The following is a 22,435-nucleotide window of genomic DNA, read 5'->3' as shown; positions in this document are numbered from 1 at the left end:
CATCCCGACCTTACAATTTTTATTCAAGGGTTAAAAATTTGATAGCAAAAAGAGCGTTTTACTATTAATAGTATTCCAGCCTAATTCTATATATATATATATATATAGAGAGAGAGAGAGAGAGAGAGAGAGAGAGAGATGTGGGCCCTTAGGATTGAGTGAGTTATTGATTTAATACTATAGTCTAGCAGGTGAAAATAGTCAAAGAGTTAAATCTAACAGTAGAAACTTGATAGCACCAAACGCTTGGTTCTATCGATAGTATTCCAGCCGGACTCTATATATAGTATTTGAAAAGTATAAGAATAAAAAATAAAAAAAAAGAGCACCTTGCAAGTAACCCGCCAGCCCGCCGGCGAGCGGGTACGGATAAATTCTACCCATACCCAAATGATCCGCGGAACTGATGACCCATCCACGGATCGTCCAACGGGCCCCGTTTGTCGGTTTAGTATCTGGTCCACGTTTACTATATCAGCACCTCTGACCAAATTCAATGCACATAGTTTATCAATAATAACTAACCAGAAAAGATAGCGCATAAAAAAATTAAGATCATATTCAATATTTATATGTCAATATTAATCATATTTGACCTCCAAGTTATTTTCATAAATAAAATAAATTATCGATCGCAAAAGAAAAGAGAAAAAAAAAAGAAAAAAATCATTCCAAAACAAATTGATTAGCTTAAACACTAGAGATAATGAACCCAAATTGAGAGAATAAAAAAGGGATCTTTAAGATAGATAAATTCATAACAATGATCTTTTTCTCGAGCCCAAGAACAATTTTTCGCTAATCCATTTATTAGCAACTAAAACAAGTCAAATTATTTGTGTACATGCATTCGCGAATTCGACAACTCGAAAGAGAAGTTAAATTTTTTTGCTTCAAATTTTCTCCTGAGATTTCAGCTGAGCAACTCTTTCCTCTGTGCTCTTCAGGGCTTCTCCGTATTTGCTTATCAACTGAAACATCAAAAAGAAAAGTTTCAAAATTTTAAAAAATTTAAATTTGAATGTTCAAACTAATTATTTTTTGCCTCTCAAAAAAAAAAAAAAAAAAATCCCCTTATAATGTGTTTGTGGTACTCAGAAATATCCTCCGAAAAGAGCATTTAAAAAACTACTTGTATTTTTACAGGAGCATATCATAATATTTCAAACTTTCGAGGGGCGATACGAAATGGTTTCAAACTTTTGAGAGGCAAAAAATAATTATAATAATAAGAATGACACAAAAATTATATACATCATAAGAGTTGAGCTCCTATGCTTTTAAAAGTACAGAAGCATGTGCTTGTGACTTTTTAACTGTCGGACCGCCTCAAGATCCGTGCATCCTTTACGAGTGCTACACAGATCTTGAGGCAATCTGACGGTTGAAAAATCACAAGCACGTTGAACTCTACATCATAAATCATAATACCTCGTCTACTTCATTTGGAGAAATTATCAGTGGTGGAGACATCATTATGCTATCACCCGCGACCCGAATCAATAACCCGTGCTTCTCACACTCCGACCCGAATATCGAACCGACCCCTAAAACAATTTTTAGTCATTTGCATAATTATTTCAATATAAAGCTATCCATAATTATTTTCTCAAAGTTCATTTAAAAAAAAAAACAAAAATCGGAGTAATAACCCCATTCCGGAGGAAATGTATCATTCGGAGACTTGTTGTCGGTAAACTCGGTCCCGAGAACCAACCCTTCCCCGCGTATCTGTGTGAAAAATAACCATTATTTATATAATTTGGAAAAAATAATAATAATTATAGTTGATAAGTGAAAAGAAAAAAAATTGAAAATTACCTCTCCAATTATGGGACTTGATGAGAATTGTCTAATGCCCTCTTGGAATTTCGGCGCAATAGCATTTACATGTTCAAGGATATTTCTCTCCCTAAAAATCATGTTTAATTTTTGTTAAGATTCATCAAATAGTAGAGGTTCGGTTGCGCGCAGTTGCAACTGCGCTGTAGTTGCAATTGCGTGCAGATCTAAATTCGCTGCTCGGTTTGATGCATTTGAATTCAACTGTTGTAGTAGGAACTGCATAAGAAGACTCAACTGCCGCAGTTGGAACTACGCCCAAATTGGCCGCAGCTCACAACAACGTATGCGGCTTTGTGGACTACGCATGTTGCGAGTACAACAGAGGATTGGTTACGGGACCAAAATGAGAAACTCATAAAAATATGGAGGGAATCATGCTTATTTCAAGTTCGTAGTGCACAAAACTAACACTCTTTTTATCGAAATAATTTGTTACCGAAAAGTCACGAAAATGAAGAGTAAAAGGATTTACTTATAAATCTTAAGAGTCTCCAAAGCAACAGCACAAGGCGCAGGGTGACCGGAGTATGTGAATCCGTGAGCGAACGATCCTGCGATAATGCGATTTGATAGTTTGAGAATTCGAACTTGCAAAAGTATGGAAAACTGTTTTCCAAGGAAAAAAAAAATGTTTCGCACAGAAAATAACCTTTTCCATAGTTTTCGCTTTCCAGATAAAATGTTTGGAAAACGAAAACACTACTTTTCCATGAAATCTGGAGAAAAACTTCTTCAGGAAAACTACGTTTTCAAAGGAACCGAACAGACGGAAAATACTCTTCCAGTCAAAAAACTCTTTTCTAGTATATTTTCTGGGGAATCTTATGAAATCACGCAGCATGTCGAATTAGGGATTCAAAATCCAAAGAAAATAAGAAATAAAATGAAAAAAATAAGTACCGAGACCTAATTCAAATGAGCTAAAGTTAAGGGGTGTCGAAACACGCTTTTGCGACATAACAATGCATGGTGCAGGGGATTTTACATGCTTACCAAGTTTACTGCTCTGAGAATGTATTACTTCTGATATTTCCGGGCTAACGAGAATTGCGCCGATGGGCAAATACGCAGATGAAAGAGCCTAAAATATAACAAAGATAAAATTGAAAAGTTTCGCTAATATTATGCATTAATTGACCAAAAGTAAAAGGACTCACTTTGGCTATAGAAACAAGATCAGGTCGAATGTCGTATTTGTCGCACCCGAACATCATCCCTAATCTTCCAAAAGCAGTAATAACCTTACAATATATATATATATACAAAAAAAATGTCAGTACTTGTACACTTTTGTGTGTGTGTGTGTGTGTGTGTGTGTGTGTGTGTGTGTGTTATAAAGTTAAAATGAGAAAATTAAGTACCTCATCTGCGACAAAAAGAATATCATACTTCTTTAGAACAGCTTGAACCTGCGAAATCAGGAAAAAAGAATAAAAAAACTATACCTTGTGAAGTAAAATTGCATGTATGATTAAATTTATGTGTATATTAGCTAATAATTCATGCATATTTGATACAACCATCGACAATTACGACGAGAATTTACATCGAATAATGGGTCGATAAATTTTATGATAATCACCTTGTCGAAATACGTCTTTGGAGGAAGGATAACTCCGCCTGCACCGATAACGGGTTCGGCGATAAAAGCAGCAATCTGAAGAACAACCACTGAATCATTTTTCTGCGTGTTACAAAATCTCTGAAATTTTTTGAGAAAAAAATATAGAATAAGATAAAATACCGTCTCAGGTCCTTCTTTGAGAATAAGGTTCTCCAAATTGTTCACTAATCTGGTCGAGAATTCCTCCTCCGTCTCGCCTAAAAGTATTTAAGAGTAAATATAATTCTAAATTTTAGGAAACAGATCATGAACACAATGTAGGGCATATTGCGGAAACTAAATTTTTCGATTTTGTAATGATGTTCTAAATCCATGAAAAGAGTGTTTGACCCAAGTTGTTGCTGTATCAAAAATCTTAAAAAGTATATGAAGTAGAAAAATGAAAAAGGCTTCAAGGCGTGTAGCAAAGTCACTCTCCTTAAGGCTTAATCCGTCCCCGCTGTTCAGGCAATTTGGCGTACACTGGGTCAACGAATAGCCTCCCAGAATATAATGAAGTATAAAATCCAACAACGTTTGCACATACGAAGTCGAACCTTTGAGCATTCACTCGATTAAGTTATCAAAAAGAAAGAGAATACGAAACAAAAATGAAATTATTATGAATGGAGACTTGAACTTTTCATATGTACTTCAGCAATCAGCACTATAGGCATATAGACCACGAACGGGTCATACATCTAAATGATAATTATGATCAAATAAAAAGTCACATCCTTTCACATTCATGCATCCATTCACTAAAAGTCAAAGGACAAAATAACTATATTATTTTAAAATTTTCCTTACAGTTGAAAAAATGAAAATTTTGGACTATTTTTTTTTAAAAAAAAGAAGAATATAAAATGGATCAAACTAAATGAGTACCGGGGAGATGGAAGCGCCAATAGTGAGGGCAATCCGTGTGCAACACAAACGGCGCAGGTAGATCGAACTTTTGGTGCAGAGCAGGGAGACTGAAAATTCAACAAATTCAAGTCGAATTGTTTTAAATTGAATAAAGCAATTCAAATGAGCTTGGAAATGCGCCGTATTCGACTTACCCGGAAAGGCTAGCCGCTATTAATGTCGATCCGTGATACCTGCCGAAGCATAGAAAACGAAAAATTATAGGGGCAAAAGAATAGGCTATTCAAAAGATCATCGAAAATTTTGAAGTGCGGTGAGGAACGGACGGGCGCAAGCGAATAAGCTAAAAACTCACGACTTCGATCGAGCTATGAATTTCTTCTTGTTCGGCCTCCCCAGCGCATTGTTATAGTACCAAACAAGCTTTACCTGAAAAGAGAGAAAAATAAATCTGCGAACATCTAAGTAATGATCTTGATTGAAATTTCTTATTAATGTGGATTAGAGAAGATATTAACATTAATTCCGAACGGATAAAGGTGAAGACATGTAAAAGAAAGATCACATTCAACTCTATAATAAATACATAAAACTTGTAATGGATGAAAACTAAATAAAAAGGTAAGTTCGTTCCCCAAAAGCTTAAGCTTTTATCAGGCCTCTTCATAACGTTTAATATGTAAACGTCGAAATTTCGATATAGTTTTTCAAAAAACTTAACTAGTGTAGTCATACTATCTATATTCGAACTAAAGCAATGAACGATTACAAATTAAAGAGTTACATCTCCAAGGAAAGCTATTAGATTGTAATATTGTATTTGTGAAAAAAATAGTACGTAAGCGAACAGTCGCTGCAGTAGTTTCGCGAGGAGCAGACAAACAAACCTGCGAATCGTTGGCTTCGGAGCCACTGTTGGTGAAGAAGACTTTTCCCATTTTTCTTGCTGTGAAAAACTCGAGAATCTCTTTTGCAAGATCCTGCACAAACATACATCTTCAAAAGAGTTGGCGAAATTGCTCACCAGCATTATAAACCAACAAATAAAAGGAGATTGGGAACAAAACTTGATCAAACTATAACATAGTATGGACTCCAAGTTCAAATATTTACAGACCAAAAAACTGTTCTAATATGAATAAGCAATGTAACGAAAATACGATGGTAAAATGAGCAAATAAAAAGACATAAAACTTTTTAAGGGCTAATACATACCAGCGAGGGCTTCGTTGTTCGATTCCAGAAGGAATGGTAAAACGGCAATTTGTTCAGTTGGTCGGTTGCGGCCTTGATAAGCCGAGGCTCATTTCCACCTGAAAATTGTTAAAACTTAAAAGCAAAATAAAAACATAAATTGTTCCGAATAGTCCACCATACTAATAATGAAACTTTTCTTGGTTTCGAAACATTATCTACCAGATACTAGAAAAGAAAGAAATAAGTTAAATATGCTTGTACGTACTAAGAACACAAAAATTTAAGGCCCCTGCAAGCATCTATTTGCAGTTTTTTGCACGAAATTGCAATTTCAAGTGTAATAACATTCAGATTTTGCAATTAGCTGTTACAGTTCCCGCGTTACATGAAATTGTATGATGGTCTCGAAAATGCAGTGAACAATTGAGTTTAAATTAGAAGCAGTTTTTCGGTACCTAAAGCCGTGGACCATAGTCCGGCCAACGCATCTAGATACTTCTTCCCGTTGATATCATAAACGTAAGAACCCTGTGACATTCACCACATAACTAATTATTACGCAGGCATAAAACAGGAATATAACAGCATAATAAAAAGAAGGCTTAATTTGTAAAATGATGGCTAAAATTATAGGAACTACGAATCTTTATCAGATCTTGAAACTACCGTAGACTAAAGCGAAATGCTCACTTACTACCTCTGATTTTTCGATGATTAGCGGGTGTATGTCCGAGCTTTGCCATCCGGCAGTGAAAGGTGCTAACATGTCATGCCCCTTAAACCTAAGAACAATGATTGAATCACACCACAAAACATTTTATCGCCAAATAATTTAACGGTAGTAACAGATTACAGAGCTACAAAGTCGAAAAGGAAAGGGATTGTTTCTGCAAAACCCCCAAAGTCATATATAGCAAACTTTTTGACACATTGAAAATCTTTTTTTACCCTTTCTCTTCCGGTGGCGCAGCTCGAAGAGAAGCCTCAGAACTCATCGGTCTCATGGATGAAGTAAAAGCGCATCGAGGCATATGTTTCTGCAATCCACTGACACTTGCAACATGCCTCATAACATTTCTAGCCTGTTGAAGAAAAAAACAAAAAAAAAGGTGGAATTTTATGCATAATTTAAAGTTGTGTGAAAATTTAAGGAAAAAAATTGGAATTTGTGATACAAATTAGGTCCTAGAGAGATTGAAACTGAATTAATCAAAAACTTTTGAACAATTATGGATTAGAATCAACAACACATAAGTATTAGCCTCTAAATTCATTTAATAAGAAGTATACACATGTGCATGTTATCATGCATTTCCATTTCCCACCTACTAACTCTAATGTGATCTGAAACAAGCAAGGAAAAGATAAAAGGTAGAATCTTGGCCAAAAATCCTGCTACCAAATCAGATAATTCAGAATTTTGATCTAAACATACCAAAATTATATCCAAAAAAAGGCAAAAAAAAAAAAAAAAAAAAAAAAACTCATTTTGGGTAAATAGAATACACCTGTGAACTAAAATAAGATGGAAAATGTAATCAAATTGTTTAACGCCCCAAATACAATCAACACCATAAAAATTTCATCATCATATGCGTGGTGGCCCAAAATGGGTTCAAAAAACTACTTCATTTTATACAGAAAAAAAAAATTTGAAAAAAAAAGACAAGAGATGGAAATGAAACCTTCATGGAGGCCCTGGTTAGCATCTTCAAGCGGTATTAAAAATACAAAAATTAATTAAAAAAATCTTTTTGGTTCCTTTAGAGAAGGAGAGGAGAAACGTAGATGAAGAGAGAGAGAGAGAGAGAGAGAGAGAGAGAGAGTGAGTGAGTCAGGATTAAAGTAAAAGAGGAATGGAAAGAGATGTTTTTTAAGGAAAACTCCACCTAATTGGGTATATATAAAATAAATAAATAAATATAAATATTAGACTGAGGTTACTATACTTTTGGAAGCACGGAACCTTCTGTATTTTCAGATCATTTTTTATGTTGCGACTTTCGAATCGTCGATCGGCTCCGTTAAACTTGATCTAGCGTATTTGAAGTATCTAGAAAATAAATTTTATAATTTTTCGATACCATTTGCCCAGTGATCGAAGGGGCTCAAAATAAATAATTTTAATGACCGTAGTGAGCCGTTTGCGAGTTTAACGGTGTAGAAATATTCAAATCATGTAAAATTTTGATAAAAAATTCTTTATACTATATAAAATAAGATCAATATCTTTGATCTAAAATTTTAATGTCATATTATCAAGTTTTGTAAGATTTTTATTTTCAGCCGTTGATTTTGAGCCCCTTCGTTCGCTAAGCAAATAATATTCAAAAATCGCATAATTTATTTTCTAGGTATTTCAAATACTCTAAATTAAATTTAACGGAGTCAATCGACGATTTGAAAGTCGCAACATCGAAAACAACCTGAAAGCACGGAAGGCTCCGTGCTTCCAGAAGGATAGTAGCCTCACTCTAAATATTATACTATATAAATGTTGGAACATAATAATAGTATATATATATATATATATACACTATAATAATTGTATGCTAACTTTTTAAAAAAAAAAATTTCCATTGGTTGAGATATTATTGTTTTTGAGAGAGTGGTAATATGCCATCGCTTTGTTCAATTTTTAAAATGAATTGAGTCTAAAATGCAAAACAATCACAGTTTAAATTTGGGGTCTCGGATATCAAATATTAAACTTTTTGTCACTTTGATGTAGGCTGAAAATACCAATAAATACCAAAACTTTCTTTTTACAATAAATATCAAGCCTATCTATAATAAATCATATCATAATACTATTCCTAATCAGATAACTTAATTCTAATAAATTTTCTAGTACAAATATATTTAAATCTAATTTAAAACCTCTAAATCTATATCCCCTAATTTTTAGAAACTCATTCCATATAAAAAATTACCTAAAGAAATATTAAAAAATAACCCTAAAATAAATTAACAAAATAATAATAATCTTAAAAATAAAAAAATAAAAAATTTTAACTTATAACTGTTCTCTTAGCTGCATCATAATTTGTAAATCAACATTAGGGTTGGTTTTGGAATGCTTGAAGATACAATGAACCTGGTCACTAGTTACTGTTCACAATTGAAATTTTTTTTAACAGTAAAATTATTGCTAAGAAATAATTTTCCAACAAAGAATTGATACCCAGAAATAAATATATCAAATATATTCTTATTATTCACTGATTAAATTCAAACAAATTTAATAACATTTAAATAATTTGCTTCTTTTTGAAAATAGATATACTAATACCACTTTCCAAGGAATTAGGGAACCTGTCAAATAGTGGATAGATTCCTCTGACAAAATAAAATCAGAAATAATAGCCACTGCTTATAGCTCAAAATAATATAGAAAAAATATATAATTCAGAGCTACGCGGATATACTATCAGTAGCACGGAGGCCTCTGTGCTATCAAATTGTTTTCGATGATGCGTCTTCCAAATCGACGATCGGCTCTGTTAGACTTGAACTACACTATTAAAAGTATTTGGAACTAAATTTTATAATTTTTCAACATCATTTACCTATCAAACGAGTAATCTAAAAATGAACGGCTGAAAATAAAAATCTCATAAAAAATGATGAAAAAATACTTGAATTTAAAATCAAAGGTGCTGATCTTACTCTAAATAGTTAAAATAATTTTCTATAAAAATTTCATCAGATTTGAATTGTTTTATACCGTTAAATTCACAAGTGCATCACATCAACCATTCAAATTGTCAATATTGAGACATTTTGATCACTAGCCAAACGATGTTGAAAAATTATAAAATTTAATTTTCAAATACTTTTAATAGTGTAGATCAAATCTAACGAAGCCGACCGTCGATTTGGAAGCTGCATTATTAAAAACAACTTGGTAGCACGGAAGCCTCCATGCTACCGATAGTATACCAGCCTAACTCTATAATTCATGTGTAATCATTTTATTTTATCCTCCATCATTTGCCTTACTAATGATAAAAGATAAAAATATATATTATATAATATAATAGTGAATATTTTAGTTCATAAAAAGTTAATAAAATTTTCAAAATTTGCAGAATATTGTAACAACACTTCAACTTATATCCCATTTTGGGCTAAATTATATATATATTTTTGGTCCTCAAATTTGGGAGCGTGTGACACTTTTATTCTCAAATTTTAATTTGAAAAAATTTCTAATCTCAAATTATACAGATTTTTACGAATCTCACAATCTAATTAAGTTGATTAAATACTAATGTGTCGCAGATATACTAATAATATAACATCTTAGTTATTATCACGTCATCGACAGCACTGGCACATCAGCGACACATCATCGTTCGATCAACTTAATGAAATTGTAGAACTTAATTGCAACAATCAATAAAAATTCAAGCCCAAAATTATCACAAATTAAAACTTAAAAGATCAAAGTGTCAGGAACCTCCAAATTCAAGGACAAAAGTGTAATTAGCCCCCATTTTATTACCACCTTATTTTCTGGCTTTACCTGCACCTGTTAAGCAACAACATCTGAATAAAAATTACTAAATTTGTTAACCTCAACACTTCAAAGAGAAATTAACAAGGTTAAACAAAAACAAAAAAAAAGTTAAATCTCTCGATAAGACGGTAACTAAATTAAATTTGATCAGTATAACCGGTCGTGCGAAAGGAAAAGATTTACATCGGAACGAAGCGAAAATGTTGTCGACTGAAACTACAATTTCATCCTCTAAGAGAGAGTTTAAAATCTCTGAACAGCCGCCGAAGAAGCAAAGATCGCCGCGCCTCACAGCTGCAGAAGTGCTTTTCCCAACTCCAGAAGCGGGTCTCATCTCGCACTTGGCATTTCGGTTCACAAGCCTTTGATCCCATGCAGCAGAAGCACTGTGATGCTTCTGACAAAAGCACTTAGAAGAGGACGAAGAGAGATCACTTGGAGTTAGATGGAGGGTTCTTCGGGTAAGTTCCGGGAATGAATACGGGGAATGAGTCGCGCCGGGCGTTTGAATCCCTCTCTCCCGTCGGAGCATTCAGAAGCGGCCCGCCGAAGAATATCGACTGCCCAGTGTACATCAGCCGCTCCTGCTGCTGCGCGAGTGGGAACCCCAACCCTAACGAGGAAGCAGCGGCGGCGGAGGCGGCGGGATTGTTCCTCCTTCCGTAATTAGCGGTCTCTCCGCTAGGGTTTCCTGTAGTAAGTTGAGAAGCCCGAATCGGGCGAGAAGCCGCGGGGGCGGCCACCGAAACGTAACGGCCGGCTTCTTGATCCCAGACGACAGAAGCTCTCCGATTATCCCGAACTAGAGCTGTCGCAGTAGGATGAAACATCGGGTTGGCTGCTTGAGCAGTCGGCGGCGGTGGCGGCGGCGGCGGCCGATTGGCGACCGGTCGCGGGAGAGCGAGCGGGGCTCGGGCAGCGGGAAGTGGGGCCCGAGCAAGCGGGGGCTCAGGGATTCGGACCGGGCTGCTCAAGCTGCTTGCGGTCTGCGTCCCACTCTCGTAGTCGTCCCTACTGGTAACGCTCGGCGGGTAGGAGTTTTGCGGAGGGGAGAGCTTCAGCTCGCTCCTTGAGTCCTTCGTCGCGCTGTACTCGATGCTCATGCTGCTTCGGCCGCTCGAGCTGTATTTCTCAGGATCGTGCCCGCGGCTGCGGGGGTCGATGGGTCGGAGGACGGAGGAGGAGGCCCGGGCTTTGGCGGCGGCACGGATGGCCTCGTTTGAGTCGAGCTTCGCGAGCTTCCATGCGCTGATTTTGACGGGTTTCTTGGACTTGTTGGCTCTCTCTAAATACCCAGCGGCATCAGGATCGATGGTCGAAGGCACCATTCCAGGTTCCAAATGCGGGATAACTTCATCCTGTCAAAAATTTATCCAAAAAATGGGTCCAAGTTAGAGAGCAGCTGTGTTTTGTGTAATGAATTTCCAGCCAACGATATAGAGCACAAAATTTTCTCTCAAGGAGCTCGTTTGGCGCTACAGAACTGCTGTTTGAGTAAAGCTGTTCAAAGAAGCTCTAAAGCTTTTTCCATTGAAACCTATTCAACGACTTCCTACTACAGCTACAAGTAGGAGATTCAAATTCGAGCTATTTTCTCTCAAGGAGCTCGTTTGGCGCTACAGAACTGCTGTTTGAGTAAAGCTGTTCAAAGAAGCTCTAAAGCTTTTTCCATTGAAACCTATTCAACGACTTCCTACTACAGCTACAAGTAGGATATTCAAATTCGAGCTTCTGCTTTTGGAGCTCAAAAAACTCATTTAACTTCCCACCACACCTCGAAACTGCAAACTTTCTGTTTCTCAAACCCCTGGCCACTACTTTTCGAGCAGAGAAGCTACACCAAAAGTCGAGGGGATTTTGAAAGGAGAACAAATATTAGGGGATTTTTGAAAGGAGAACAAATATTAGGGGATTTTTGAAAAAAAAAATCCATATTTTCTACGATTTTGATCTTTAATCCATGTTCCCCCACCCCCCCTTTCATTACTTTAGGCTAAAATCACTCTCAATGAATTTAAAACTACTCTTTAGCTCCACTCAGAGGCATTATAGTCCATGCAAGGATATTTTCGCGCAAATTGTGAGAAAAAAAAAGGAAAAGATAAAGAAAAAATACGGTCCTTTACCTGTTGGTCGACAAAAACCCGAGGGGGTGTGCACCAAACACCTTTGTATTGAAGCCCAAGCGAACTTCCGCCGCTTAACCCGGTCGTCGCGGAATTAGTCGGAGAGTAGAGCACATTTTGCCCTTCTTCCTCGGCTTGAGACCCTGGAGGTGCCTCGCTCATCGCTCTCATCGCCACCACATACTCGTAGGTTGTAATTCCCTAAGATTTATTTAAAAAAGAAAAAAATTGAAAATTGAAGAAGAAAGATGTAAAATTTCGTAAAGAAAAAAACACAAAAATCTTTGTTTATTATGAACAACATTTTAGTTTGAGCTCTCTTCGGAACAAACCTTTCTCATCAATATCATGTGGAAGAAGAAGAGCTCGCCTAACGGAAAACAAGCCAGTAACGAAACCGCAGTACATATAGCCTGCAACAAAGGAAAAATTTTCAGAAAATTAGCCCACTTCTTTACGGTTTTGAACTTTCGGTCCGTGTTTTACAGTTTTTGCAACTTCTAGTAATCGGGTCAAAATAACTTTTCATGTACGAGAACATCCACGGTTGATATCTATTCTGACATTAAGAAAAAGTGAATCGTTCATGCAAAACCCACTTTGAACCATCGAAGTAACAAAATCAACAAAAGTAATTTGGAATATACGGTAATTTATTTAAGTGAAAGAAGGCAATATTTCAAGCATACCACGACAGTTGCGAACGGAGCGCGAGAAAAGCCATTCCCGAGCTTATCCTCGATAGTACTCTCCATAGCCTTCTTATCGACGAAGCACAGCACAATAACAGCTATACCCACTCCGAATTCAATCAAAAGCTGGCACATATTTTTAAATGCGAGTATTAGAACTATGTTCGACTCATTATTCGATTAAGTGGTAGCAAAAGTTAGAGGCATTTATGTACACGCCCCTGAGCTGCAATATCCGAATTGTTCACATATGCCCTTCTTTAATATGCCTCTTCAACAAAAAATACATTTTTAAGGAGGTATATGCGTAAACAGATAATTTTGCATGGGTATATTTATGTAAATATCTCTTTAGTCGAAACTAACGAAAATGATTATGAAAATTGACATGGTTTAATGATACAAACCCAGACGAGACTAGTGGCCATGAGAGCGATAAAAGTTATGTAATTCCTCCTCCCCACGCAATTATTAAGCCACTGCCACAAAACATTAACCTCGACGATGAAAATTGGACAATGGTCTAAGAATAGAATTGAGCTTTTTATTAAAATTAAAACATATATATATACCCGACAGTGATGGTCGAATCCATCCACACATTTGTCACAGCTTCTGCAATGTTTACTGAACTTGCGAACCTGCAAATTGACAAGATAAATAACTACTAGTAACAAAAAAAGAATATAAAATGAAACTATATATATCAGTAAGATGCCTACACATATTCATTATATCGGAAGCTAAAGCAAAATTCAGCTTTAAACATATGCGAGGCGAATAAAAAATGAAATGGTTTTGAGTTGACAGAAATGAGAATACGTCTAAATGCAGCTTTTCATTGAACAGGCAAAAGGATCACAGATTTGGAAATCGAAATAACAAAAAAAAAAGAATGGAGAAACCCTCAAGGCTCAAGGAAAGTATTTGACCCTTAAGATATGTACACATGCGTCGCACGCACACAGCGAGGATTGAAGAGGAAAAGAGGGAAAGAAACAGGAAAAAGGAAATCATGCCTACATGTTCATTAGCTCCCTAGCCCAAAAAGAAAAAACAGATTTGATGATGTGAATTACCTCAGCATTGCACAATGTACAAAATAAAGCATCTTCCCCATCAGCCTGCTCCTCCGCTACATCCTCTTTCCGGCAGTCCTCCTTAACAAATATTGCGCAAATAAGACCTCCGAAGATCCAACACGGCGACGAACTTCTTCTTCTCGGGGGGGCGTTTTCAACATTCACCACCAAATCTCCTACAGCTGAATCTTTTCTAGAATTACGACCATCTAAAGAGCTCCTACAAGTTATTGACGGAGAGTTTGTTCCGCTTATGGTATCGTCCTTATCCGGTAAATTAATCGCTTGCAATCCAGGATTACTCTTGGGTATGTTTGCGGGTACGTTAATGAGTTCATCGTCAAACTTCGACATAATTCCAGGATCAGCAGGGTTAATACGTGTACAACGGACATAAAGGATAAAAACGGCAAGTGCCTGGAAAAAGAGATATAAAATAGATTAGTAATTTCAGTTTCTCAAGTGAAAATTAAAAAAGGTAAAAAATGTATGGTGATCCTTTAGCTAAAGACCATATTGAAGTAGAATCCCCAGCTTTAGCATTATTCTTGTTTTAATCGGCAACTTCTCAACTTTGCTTGTTTTTTCTTTTATTCCATCTGTTGAATCGGTACCGGTTAAGATAAACCACTCAATTAGCTATCAGCAGTTGAATGTCAATGGAAGCAGAAATTTGATATAGTCGCTGTTAAGTTGAAACGAATCCCGATTCATTTGATGGACGAAAATTAACTCAAAACAAGCAAAAAGTTTATGGATGTTGATCAAGAAAATTTAAAAAAAAAGTTTGGGGATTATAGTTGAGAGAGTCTCCATACACTTTTAAGTTTTAACCCAATAAAAAACATTGAAGATTCCCTCGACGAAGTAAGCACATACCACGGGAGTATAAACAGCCATCACAGCATATTCGATGATACGCTTTCTCAGAAAGGGGGCAAAGAAGGCATAAAACGCAACAACGAGAAGTAAATATACCGTTATAGCAACCACCTGTCAGATGAAAGGAAGCATAAAAAAGAAAAATCACTACCCAATTGCTTAAGGAACGAAAAGATAAAACTAATAATCAAATGATAATGGACAATATACAAACCAGTTAATCATCACAAAAGTAAATATAAAACATATGAATAAAACATGGTAATAAGCAAGAATATGCGACAAATCAAAAAAAAAATGTAGAAAAATAAACAAGAATTGAAGAATATAAAAATTCTGCTGACCTTGTTAGATATATTATAAGGCTTTGTGACACTACACATGTTAAAATATGTAAACCAACAAATATATCACAGGTAGATATCAATAAGATTACACAAATAAGAAACTAGAGAAGAAGTTAAAAGAGAGAATATTATTGAGTTTGGAAAATGCGCCTTGGATCTTTTTGACTCGCATGCATGGTTACATGGGTGTTATTTATTCACTATTTGCATTACTTTTATGAATAACCTTTTAAGAGAAGTAACGATAGTACATTTATTTGCAAAAGTTCGAGTTGGTAAAATCATAACCTCTAGTTGGTGTCAGATCATGAAGAAGATTTCCAAAGGACAAATCACAACTATGAAATAATGAAATGCACCTAAATAGTCCTCAGCTTGTGAAATGTCTCATAAAGGAAATGAAATTAGCTCTGCAAGATGTGCGAGCACACAAACAAATAGTATACTTAAAAAAAACAAACAATGAAGATATTTCGCCGTCCAAGGTAAACTCACAAAGTTCAAACCAACTTTAAAAAGAACTTAAGAACTAAAGCCTTTTTGATAACATTTCTATATCCAATGGACAATGGTCCATACAATCACGTTTTAGATCTACAAATTAGAACACAAAGGAAAGATCAATGCAACTTCTACAAAAACTCAAAACTAGAGAGAGAGACAGACAGACAGACAGACTTCAAGACAAAAGTTCTAAAACCCCAAGAGTAAATCTAAAAATTAAAGCTATTCTGAAGCCAATTCTCATCCACATCCTACGAAAACCAGGAATAGACAAACCCAATCTGCATAATACATAAATGGGTCATTCCCAAACCAAATCCATATCACCTACATGTACTCAAAGGGCAAAAATGAGGGCTTTTTTGAAGCCATTTCTTATCATCAGGTAACTAAAAAACAAGTACAATATAACAAAAGCTAAAAGACACTCAAAGGTCACAAGATTATGACAAGAGAGATTGAGAGAGAGTTACGGGGTCATTTTGTAGTCAATTGAGAAGCACCCAAGGAGGGCTTTTTTCAGAAGCAGTTTATAATCTACAAGCAACAAAAACAAGTACAATACAACACAACTAAAAGAAAGCCACAGCATTCACAAGATTAGGACTCCAGACTGAGTCAAGAGTAAATGGGTCATCTTGAAATCAAATGATGACAAACCGATGTCTCCTAGACGTACTTGAGGAAAAAATTAGGGCTTTTTCATAAGCCATTTCCCATCCAAAAGCAACAAAGACAAGTACGAAGATAACAAAGCTCAAAAGGAACCTAACATTCACGAGATTAGGAGAAGAGAGAGTAAATGGGTCATTTTGTAATCACCCAAAATGGCAAATCTACATATCTGAAACATATTCGAGGGTAAAATTTAGGGCTTTTTCTGAAGGCATTTCTCATCTACAAGTAACAAAACCAAGTACAATGCAACAAAGCCAAAACAAACCCACCATTCCCAAGAGTAGAACAGAAGAGAGAAAAAGATACAAAAAGAGAAATAAGAGAGAGAGAGTACATGGGTCAAAAATTAGGCTTTTTCTGGAGCCGTTTCTCATCTACAAGTACCAAAGACAAGTAAAATACAACAAATCAAAAAGGAACACAACAACATTCACAAGATTAAGAGACAAAATAGAGAGAAACTAGAGAGAGAAAGAGCAAATGGGTCATTTTGTTATCACCCAAGTGATAAATTTACATATAGTGGGGTAAAAATTAGGGCTTTTTTCTGAAGCCAATTCTCATCAAGTAAAATACAACAAAACAAAAAGGAACCCAACAACATTCACAAGATTAGGAAACAAAATAGAGAGAGAAACCAGAGCGAAAGAGGGAGTAAATGGTTCAATTTGTTATCACCTAAGTGACAATTTTACGTCTAGTAGGGTAAAAATTAGGGCTTTTCCTGAAGCCATGTCTCGTCTACAAGCAACAAAAACAAGTACAATACAACAAATCAGAAAGAAACCCAGCAACATTCACAAGATTAGGACACGGGACAGAGAGAGAGAGAGAGAGAGAGAGAGAGAGAGAGAGAGAGAGAAAGAGAGTAGGAAGGAACCTGAAAGGTGTGAGCAGGGAGCTGCCACCCATGGCGCCGCACCATGGCTTCGCCTCCAATGGGCGATTTCCTCAGATCCGAAGCATCAAAAGGGAGGAGGAGGAGGGGAGAGAGAGAGAGATTGGTGGGTTACACAACCAAAGGTCAGAGCTTTTTGGGTTTGGGAGAGAGTGGTTTGTGAAGGGGAAAAGAACAAAATGGTGGTTCTCCTATAGCCTCCTCCTCTTCTCTCTCCACACTCTCTCTCTCTCTAGGTTTTACAAAACTCTCTCTCTCTCCTCTCCCCCCTCTCTCTCTCTCTCTCTCTCTCCTCTCTAGGTTAGGGTTGAGATGTTCCTGGGCTGTGTTGTACGCACCAAATTGAGGAGAGGAGAGTACTAGATCATCAGTCCATGGCTTCTTAGAGAGAGAGAGAGAGAGAGAGAGGAGAGAGAAGGGTTAGTACTATTCTAGTCCTCTCTCTTGTAGTGAGTTTCAATGTGTAGCATTTGATATCTCTCTTAAAAAAAGAAAAAAAAAGTTAATTTCATACAGGTCCCTGCAAATATGTTGAATAGTAGATACATTTTTGCAAAGTTCAACTTTCATAAATTATTCCTACAAAAGCCCTAATATATTCAAATATGCCCATCTAGTTTGGATATGTTAGAGAACTATTAATTTTTTAATAATAGAGTTATGAAATGACTATTTTGCCCTTGTCTTCTTCATCTTCCTCTTCCTCTTCATGTTGTGGGAGCGGATGGCGACGGCGACCTTGCGGAGCTTGTCGGGGTTGCGGCCAACGAGGACAAGAAAGAGGCGGAAGGCGAAGGCGCCGCCGATGCCGTCGGAGGCGCCCGTGACCACGGCCCACGTGGGCACCACAACGGTGACGACAATTGGATCATCAATGACGACGACGACGAAGAAAGAGGAGGAGAAAAGGAGGAGGAAAATGAGGATGCAAAGAAGAAGAGGAAGAAGAAGAAGCAGGAGAGGAAGAGGAAGAAAAAGAGAAAGGAAAAGAGGAAGAAGGGTAAAAAAGTCATTCTACCTTATTAACTAACTATGGTTAAGGATTTTAACTGTCGTTAGCTAGATTTCTCTAACGGGTATTAACGGTAGGGACATATCTGAATATATTAGGATTTTTGCAGGGATAACTTATGAAAGTTGAACTTTGCAGGGATATATCTGCTATTCAACATGTTTGCAGGGACTTGTATGAAAGAAACCCAAAAAAAATGTATAGCATTTGATGTGGTACTACTATACATGGAGAATTTTTGGTATATAAGCTAGGGTTTTTAGATTAATAAAAGAAAAAAACTTCAAACACGCTTTCTCATCTTATTACTATGTGATTTAAAATATATTATTTTTATATCTTTTGGTTTTATTTTTCTCTTTCTATTTTTCCCTTTATTAATTTTTTCGTTAAATCAGTGGCAAAGTTAAAAATTCGATAAACTACATGATACTAAAGTGAATATTCGATAAACTATAGGTGGGCATTTGAAGTTTTTTGTATATGATTTAGCGAAGAGTTAACGAAGACGCCGACGAAAATGGAAAATTTTAAACCATATGGTACTAAAGTGAAAATGTGCGAAACTACGGGGTGGTATTTGAAATTTACCCTTAAAAAATTATACATATATATATACATAAGGGTTTGATATTACCAAAGATTTAGTGCTAATTTAGTTGACAGAGACATTATTTTCTATTTAGATTATTTAAGCCTGATATATATACTTTAGTTAAAATGTGAGTTTCCATTCACTTCTCTTGTTTGTACTTAGTAAACATACTTTGAATTAAAAATTTCTAAAAGTTAAGAGTTTTGATTTGGTGATTTATGTTTGTTTTAAATATTTTTAATGAGATTTTAGTTGATTCAAAATATATATATATATATATATATTTGTAGGATTTTTCTTCAATTTAAGAAGCATAATTTTTGTTTTCTTTTTGGATATGTGTTTTTAAATAAAGCTATATCAATAAGCATTAATATTTTTTTCATTAAAACTTTTCTCAAAACATATATATATATTTATTTATTCATTTAAATTCTCTCAAATAATTTACAACAAAAATAAAAGTTTAAATTAGAAGGCCTGCTTTTGAATCTAAAAAGCTAATTAAATATGGATTTAGATAGTAACCAAAAATAGAATTATTTTGCAAACTTAACAAGTTCCCAAGGAATTAATTATGAGAATATTAAAATAGATAAAATATAGTTTAAATAGCTAAAGATCACATGGCANAAAGGAACCCAACAACATTCACAAGATTAGGAAACAAAATAGAGAGAGAAATTAGAGCGAAAGAGGGAGTAAATGGTTCAATTTGTTATCACCCAAGTGACAATTTTACGTCTAGTAGGGTAAAAATTAGGGCTTTTCCTGAAGCCATGTCTCGTCTACAAGCAACAAAAACAAGTACAATACAACAAATCAGAAAGAAACCCAGCAACATTCACAAGATTAGGACACGGGACAGAGAGAGAGAGAGAGAGAGAGATCAAGAGAGAAAGAGAGTAGGAAGGAACCTGAAAGGTGTGAGCAGGGAGCTGCCACCCATGGCGCCGCACCATGGCTTCGCCTCCAATGGGCGATCTCCTCAGATCCGAAGCATCAAAAGGGAGGAGGAGGAGGGGAGAGAGAGAGAGATTGGTGGGTTACACAACCAAAGGTGAGAGCTTTTTGGGTTTGGGAGAGAGTGGTTTGTGAAGGGGAAAAGAACAAAATGGTGGTTCTCCTATAGCCTCCTCCTCTTCTCTCTCCACACTCTCTCTCTCTCTAGGTTTTACAAAACTCTCTCTCTCTCCTCTCCCCCCTCTCTCTCTCTCTCTCCTCTCTAGGTTAGGGTAGAGATGTTCCTGGGCTGTGTTGTACGCACCAAATTGAGGAGAGGAGAGTACTAGATCATCAGTCCATGGCTTCTTAGAGAGAGAGAGAGAGAGAGAGAGAGAGAGAGAGGAGAGAGAAGGGTTAGTACTATTCGAGTCCTCTCTCTTGTAGTGAGTTTCAATGTGTAGCATTTGATATCTCTCTAAAAAAAAAAAAAAAAAAAAAGGTTAACTTCATACAGATCCTGTAAACATGTTGAATAGTAGATATGTTCCTACAAAGTTCAACTTTCATAAATTATTCCTACAAAAGTCCTAATATATTCAAATATGTCCATCTAGTTTGGATATGTTAGAGAACTATTAATTTTTTAATAATAGAGTTATGAAATGACTATTTTGCCCTTGCCCTCTTCATCTTCCTCTTCCTCTTCATGTTGTGGGAGCGGACGGCGACCTTGCGGAGCTTGTCGGGGTTGCGGCCAACGAGGATAAGAAAGAGGTGGAAGGCGAAGGCGCCGCCGATGCCGTCGGAGGCGCCCGTGACCACGGCCCACGTGGGCACCACAACGGCAACGACAATCGGATCATCAACGACGACGACGAAGAAGAAAGAGGAGGAGAAAAGGAGGAGGGAAATGGGGATACAAAGAAGAAGAGAAAGAAGAAGAAGCAGGAGAGGAAGAGGAAGAAAAAGAGAAAGGAAAAGAGGAAGAAGGGTAAAAAAGTCATTCTACCTTATTAACAAACTATGGTTAAGGATTTTAACTGTCGTTAACTAGATTTCTCTAACGGCTTAATACATTAGGATTTTTGCAGGAATAACTTATGAAAGTTGAACTTTACAGGGATATATCTGCTATTCAACATGTTTGCAGGGACCTGTATGAAAGAAACCCAAAAAAAATTGTATAGCATTTGATGTGGTACTACTATACATGGAGAATTTTTGGTATATAAGCTAGGGTTTTTAGATTAATAAAAGAAAAAAACTTCAAACACCATTTCACGCTTTCTCATTTTATTATTCTGTGATTTAAAATATATTATTTTTATATCTTTGGGTTTTATTTTTCTCTTTCTATTTTTCCCTTTATTAATTTTTCGTTAAACCAGTGACAAAGTTAAAAATTCGATAAACTACATAATACTGAATATTCGATAAACAATAGGGGGGTATTTGAAGTTTTTTGTATATAATTTAACGAAGAGTTAACGAAGACGCCGACGAAAATAAAAAATTTTAAACCGTATGGTACTAAAGTGAAAATGTGCGAAACTACAGGGTGGTATTTGAAATTTACCCTTAAAAAATTATATATATATACATAAGGGTTTGATATTACCAAAGATTTAGAGCTAATTTAGTTGACAGAGACATTATTTTGTATTTAGATTATTTAAGCCTGATATATATACTTTAGTTAAAATGTGAGTTTCCATTCACTTCTCTTGTTTGTACTTAGTAAACATACTTTGAATTAAAAATTTATAAAAGTTAGAGTTTTGGTTTGGTGATTTATGTTTGTTTTAAATATTTTTAATGAGATTTTAGTTGATTCAAATATATATATATATNAAAAATAATTTTCTTTCTTTTGCTATAATTGGCACTACAACAGAATTAGACTGTAGGAACATATGTTTGAGACATTTTTATGTAAGTGTTCCGTTTATGCCAAAACTTAAAAAAAAAATCTATCAAGGCTTAAATATAAAGCCCAATCCAATAAAAAATAAAAGGTTACTCTACTCAACCCACCTCACCCAACCCATTCGGCCCGCTTATAAACAGGAAAGGAAAAAAAAAATCGATCATCACCTTCCCTTCTCTCCTCACTCAATCTACTGAAATTCTAGATGAAAAGTCCTTCGCTTTCCTCCTCCTCCGCCATCGCAGCCAACGAGGTAGAGTTCCGGCTGTTGTTAAATGCTTAAATAAGTGTTAGTAAATTAGCAGCACTCATTTTATGTTATACCGACACTTTTAAACTGTCGCTATATACCTAGCGACCCTACATATAGCAATACTTTTTAAAAGTATTGGTAATTTAGCCAGCAGTACTTTTTTTGACATGTACCGATATTTAAAAGTGTTGTTATACACCATTTTTATTGTAGTGTGGGTTAGTTTATATTGCATCCCTTCAAGTCGTAAATGACAATTTGCTTTAAAAAAGGGGCAATTTCATGATCGACTAGCCTTGTAAATTTTAAAAATATTATAGATTATCTTTCAAAACTTTGAAATATCATCAATACATTCTCAAACCTCATAAATTATCATAAACTAGTGGAGATCCCACACTTCACGGCAGATCGATAGTATTTTAATCAATTAACATATATAATTATTAAAAATTTA

At 35.8% G+C, this 22,435-nt stretch overlaps 2 protein-coding genes across 4 annotated transcripts; both read right to left on the bottom strand.

Annotated features, from left to right (window-relative positions):
- Window positions 718-7,357, bottom strand: LOC109718713 (probable gamma-aminobutyrate transaminase 3, mitochondrial). Its single transcript, XM_020245093.1, has 19 exons — window positions 7,201-7,357; window positions 6,464-6,597; window positions 6,213-6,297; window positions 5,971-6,043; window positions 5,534-5,631; window positions 5,206-5,298; window positions 4,674-4,747; window positions 4,513-4,551; window positions 4,337-4,425; window positions 3,590-3,666; window positions 3,428-3,502; window positions 3,207-3,254; window positions 3,003-3,086; window positions 2,839-2,926; window positions 2,318-2,396; window positions 1,822-1,912; window positions 1,653-1,731; window positions 1,432-1,547; window positions 718-971 (listed from the first exon to the last, which is right to left on the bottom strand). Exons 1-19 carry the CDS (start codon window positions 7,222-7,224, stop codon window positions 894-896), a joined length of 1,524 nt encoding a protein of 507 aa, XP_020100682.1. The 5' UTR covers window positions 7,225-7,357; the 3' UTR covers window positions 718-893.
- On the bottom strand, window positions 10,070-20,242 carry LOC109718711 (probable protein S-acyltransferase 19). Of its 3 annotated transcripts, none has more exons than XM_020245089.1 (9): window positions 19,771-20,242; window positions 14,817-14,930; window positions 13,935-14,354; window positions 13,428-13,496; window positions 13,263-13,334; window positions 12,853-12,981; window positions 12,496-12,576; window positions 12,164-12,364; window positions 10,070-11,395 (listed from the first exon to the last, which is right to left on the bottom strand). In XM_020245089.1, the coding sequence occupies exons 1-9, from the start codon at window positions 19,813-19,815 to the stop codon at window positions 10,469-10,471; spliced, it is 2,058 nt and encodes a 685-aa protein (XP_020100678.1). In that variant the 5' UTR covers window positions 19,816-20,242; the 3' UTR covers window positions 10,070-10,468. The 3 variants fall into 3 exon arrangements, with proteins under 3 accessions (XP_020100678.1, XP_020100677.1, XP_020100679.1); XM_020245088.1 differs by lacking the exon at window positions 19,771-20,242 and adding an exon at window positions 17,229-17,671; XM_020245090.1 differs by lacking the exons at window positions 14,817-14,930; window positions 19,771-20,242 and adding an exon at window positions 17,229-17,672.

Source organism: Ananas comosus, linkage group 12 (assembly GCF_001540865.1).
Source record: "Ananas comosus cultivar F153 linkage group 12, ASM154086v1, whole genome shotgun sequence".
In the NCBI taxonomy this organism is placed as follows: domain Eukaryota; kingdom Viridiplantae; phylum Streptophyta; class Magnoliopsida; order Poales; family Bromeliaceae; genus Ananas; species Ananas comosus.
Note: the sequence above shows the minus strand (reverse complement) of the source record. Positions and strands in the feature narration are given on the sequence as shown.

Coding starts and splice junctions, on each gene's coding strand:
- LOC109718713 (XM_020245093.1), bottom strand. CDS start 7,224: ATGCTAACCAGGGCCTCCATGAAG. Junction 3,087..3,206: donor TTCTTTTTGTCGCAGATGAG/GTACTTAATTTT, acceptor ATATATTGTAAG/GTTATTACTGCTTTTGGAAG. Junction 2,927..3,002: donor ATCTTGTTTCTATAGCCAAA/GTGAGTCCTTTT, acceptor GTTATATTTTAG/GCTCTTTCATCTGCGTATTT.
- LOC109718711 (XM_020245089.1), bottom strand. CDS start 19,815: ATGGTGCGGCGCCATGGGTGGCAGCTCCCTGCTCACACCTTTCAG. Junction 14,931..19,770: donor TCCCTGCTCACACCTTTCAG/GTTCCTTCCTAC, acceptor TTCATCTGACAG/GTGGTTGCTATAACGGTATA. Junction 13,335..13,427: donor GATTCGACCATCACTGTCGG/GTATATATATAT, acceptor GTTTTGTGGCAG/TGGCTTAATAATTGCGTGGG.